We start from the raw sequence: 2,917 nt of genomic DNA, 5'->3' as shown, positions 1-2,917 counted from the left end.
ATATATGCATGTGTGCGCGTGTGTATGCATATATTTATTTATGAATATATGTATATGCATATATACATGCATGCACATACTCACACACACTGTCATATATATGCATGTGTGTTCTCACGAATTCTAGTAAATGCTATCCTTTTAGATTTTACATACGAACAATTTCATTTGCTTTCATGAAAGAGAATCGTGCTACGAAAACTAACATTTACCAATGCCATAATTAATCAAAGACAACTGCAGGAGTCATTTTCTTACATGCAACGTTGTTTTCTATTGTTTACTTCAAACCTGAAGTTTACGTATTGTTACCTATGATAAACCAGTTTATCTTAAAATGTTATACACAAACTGATATTGTTTTAAATAATAAGACATTCAAAACTCCATTAATAATATTATTCTGTCAATTACATACGTAAACGAGGCAGACTTTACGTGGTCACATTAATAGTCTGAAATAGCAGTTAGATATCTTCAAAACCACAAAGGAGTTAAATTTTTTTTTTCTTTTTTTAGGTATGGACTCATTATTGGATATTATAGTTTCGATATACTACGTCCGAAATAACAGACGATATGCTCATGGCTGGAAATCCTTTTGGCTTGTTCTGAGGCTAAACAACAAAAACAACATCAGCAACACCAACAGCAACAACAATAACCACAGCAACAATAGCAACAACAGTAAAATCGTATGTTGCTATAAATTCAAAGCAATCCTACTAAAAAATGATATTAAGTGCATTATATTAATGATAACAATGATACGACTAAGGAAACTTTCTACATAATAAATACTCATTGCCTACGGTTTCAAAAAAAAAGTCGTCTGTTAACTAAGATTGTAATTAGTATAATTAGTACACAAGTACTAATTAATTAGTACACAAGTACTCCTTCTATGAGCTCTTAAATCTTAAACACAATAAACAAGGGAGATAAATCGAAAAGTTAGTGAATGAAATATTTTGGGGAAAATATAGAAAGATTATAAGAGAGGATCTGATCTTTCAGCCAACTGGCGAATTGATATTCGTAATCAGTGTCACTATATTTAATATACATACATATATACACAAATATACATACATACATACATCATACATACATCATACATACATGTGTGAGTGTTTGTGTCTGTGTTTGTTTCGCACCACTGCTTAACAACCAGTGTCGGTATGTTTACGTCCCTGTAACTTAGCGGTTTGGCAAAAGACACCTATAGAATAAGTACCAGGCATAGCAAACAAAATTAAGTACTGCGGTCGATCTAAAAAAATTTTCGAGACTGTGATCCAGCATGGCCGCAATCTAATGACTAAAAAAAATAAAAGATAAAAGTTTAAAAAATTAGGAAACAAAAACAAAACCCCACTCAAGGTGTGTTTAAAATTTAAAAACGAACGAAGAAAGAAGGAAACTTTAGTAAAATCACTTTGTTGAACTTTTTGCAAATTAAAGATAAGTATATGAGACAGGATTTAATCTTTAAAGCAATTGCTGAAAGCAGTAGGAATATTCCGGGTTTATTAGACCTCTTCAGTGCACCCAAATCTCCTTATTCTGCTAAGTGTAATCTATCTCTCTACCCATCCATCCATCCATCCATCTATCCATACACACATACCTATATACATACATATATATATATATATATATATATATATATATATATATATATATATATATATACGATGCGTACTGCCTTCATTTCTTCGAAACGCCGGTGTTTTAATGGTGGCAGCTGATGAAGGAGATGTTTCTATGTGGCTTGCTTGTTTGTTGTACCTTGTTTATCATTTTGTCCATGTTCTTTTGCCATGTCATGTACCCAGTTATGTATATATATATATATATATATATATAACGTACGTGTGCATAAATACATATATATGTGTATGTACACGTATGTATATATGAATGTATGTATGTATGTATGTATACAAGCATATATTTATGTATGTATGTATGTATGTATGTATGTATGTTTGAAGTGATAGATATATAGATAGATAACATAAGTAAAATAGGTGTCATTGAAGAGGTCTGTTAAGCCCGGAACAATCTGTTGCTTTCATCAGTTGAATTTACGACCAAATCCTGTCTCATTAGCATATTCTGTAATTTGCCAACAGTCAACTAAGTGATTCTATTGGAGTTTCCTTCCTTCTTGTTCTGTTTTTACATTCTAGATACCCATTGAGGGAGTTTTTAGTTACTGATCGCATGGATAAACTTGGTTCATCGAACTTTTCCTGCCTACAACATTACATAGGTGTCACTTTTTAATTCATTTATGTAAAGTCAACTTACTGTCATATCTTGTGATGTAGACAATAATAGATCGCCTTGGCATGCGATCTGCCACACTGGACCTCTGTGACTCAATAATATCCTTATTATGGTCCCATATTCAATATTCCATATCTGAATAATAATAATAATAATAATAATAATAATAATAATAATAATAATAATAATAATAATAAATGCCCGGATGCAGTACCAGGCAGTGGCTCTCATGGCTTCTGAACTTAATTGATTGGAAGTGTTATCATGTACATTGTTTTGTCTTGGTATAAAAGATGGGCTACAGCAAATATTCTGCTAATACCACAGATTTGCTTGTCAGTTGCTTGACCTTAACCAGTTGAGCATGACCCTTAGTGGTTGTCTATATGTACATTTCTAATCACGAGCAGAAGTAGTGGGGGAGCATCATAGCCATGTGTTGGGGTTTGGATAATTCACTTTTGGAAACATGAGTGTTTTGTTCAACATTCTTAAAAACTCCTTTTCAGGGACCTTTTGAGTGGGATGGGCTACTCGACCTGAAGAAAATTCTAACTGGGCCTCACCTGCATGGTCATGCGCTGTTTATCTTGATATGAGATCACCATGTCGCGCACATATG

At 32.8% G+C, this 2,917-nt stretch overlaps 1 protein-coding gene across 1 annotated transcript in view; it reads right to left on the bottom strand.

Moving 5' to 3' along the window:
* The window catches only part of LOC106871565 (F-box/WD repeat-containing protein sel-10), a 160,670-nt gene that overhangs the window by 9,986 nt on the left and 147,767 nt on the right, over positions 1-2,917 (bottom strand). Inside the window, exon 7 of the mRNA XM_014918071.2 lies at positions 2,317-2,430. Within this exon, the coding sequence (XP_014773557.1) occupies positions 2,317-2,430 (114 nt within the window). The remainder of the gene's footprint in view (positions 1-2,316; positions 2,431-2,917) is intronic.

Source organism: Octopus bimaculoides, chromosome 2 (assembly GCF_001194135.2).
Source record: "Octopus bimaculoides isolate UCB-OBI-ISO-001 chromosome 2, ASM119413v2, whole genome shotgun sequence".
Taxonomy (NCBI): Eukaryota; Metazoa; Mollusca; class Cephalopoda; order Octopoda; family Octopodidae; genus Octopus; species Octopus bimaculoides.
Note: the sequence above shows the minus strand (reverse complement) of the source record. Positions and strands in the feature narration are given on the sequence as shown.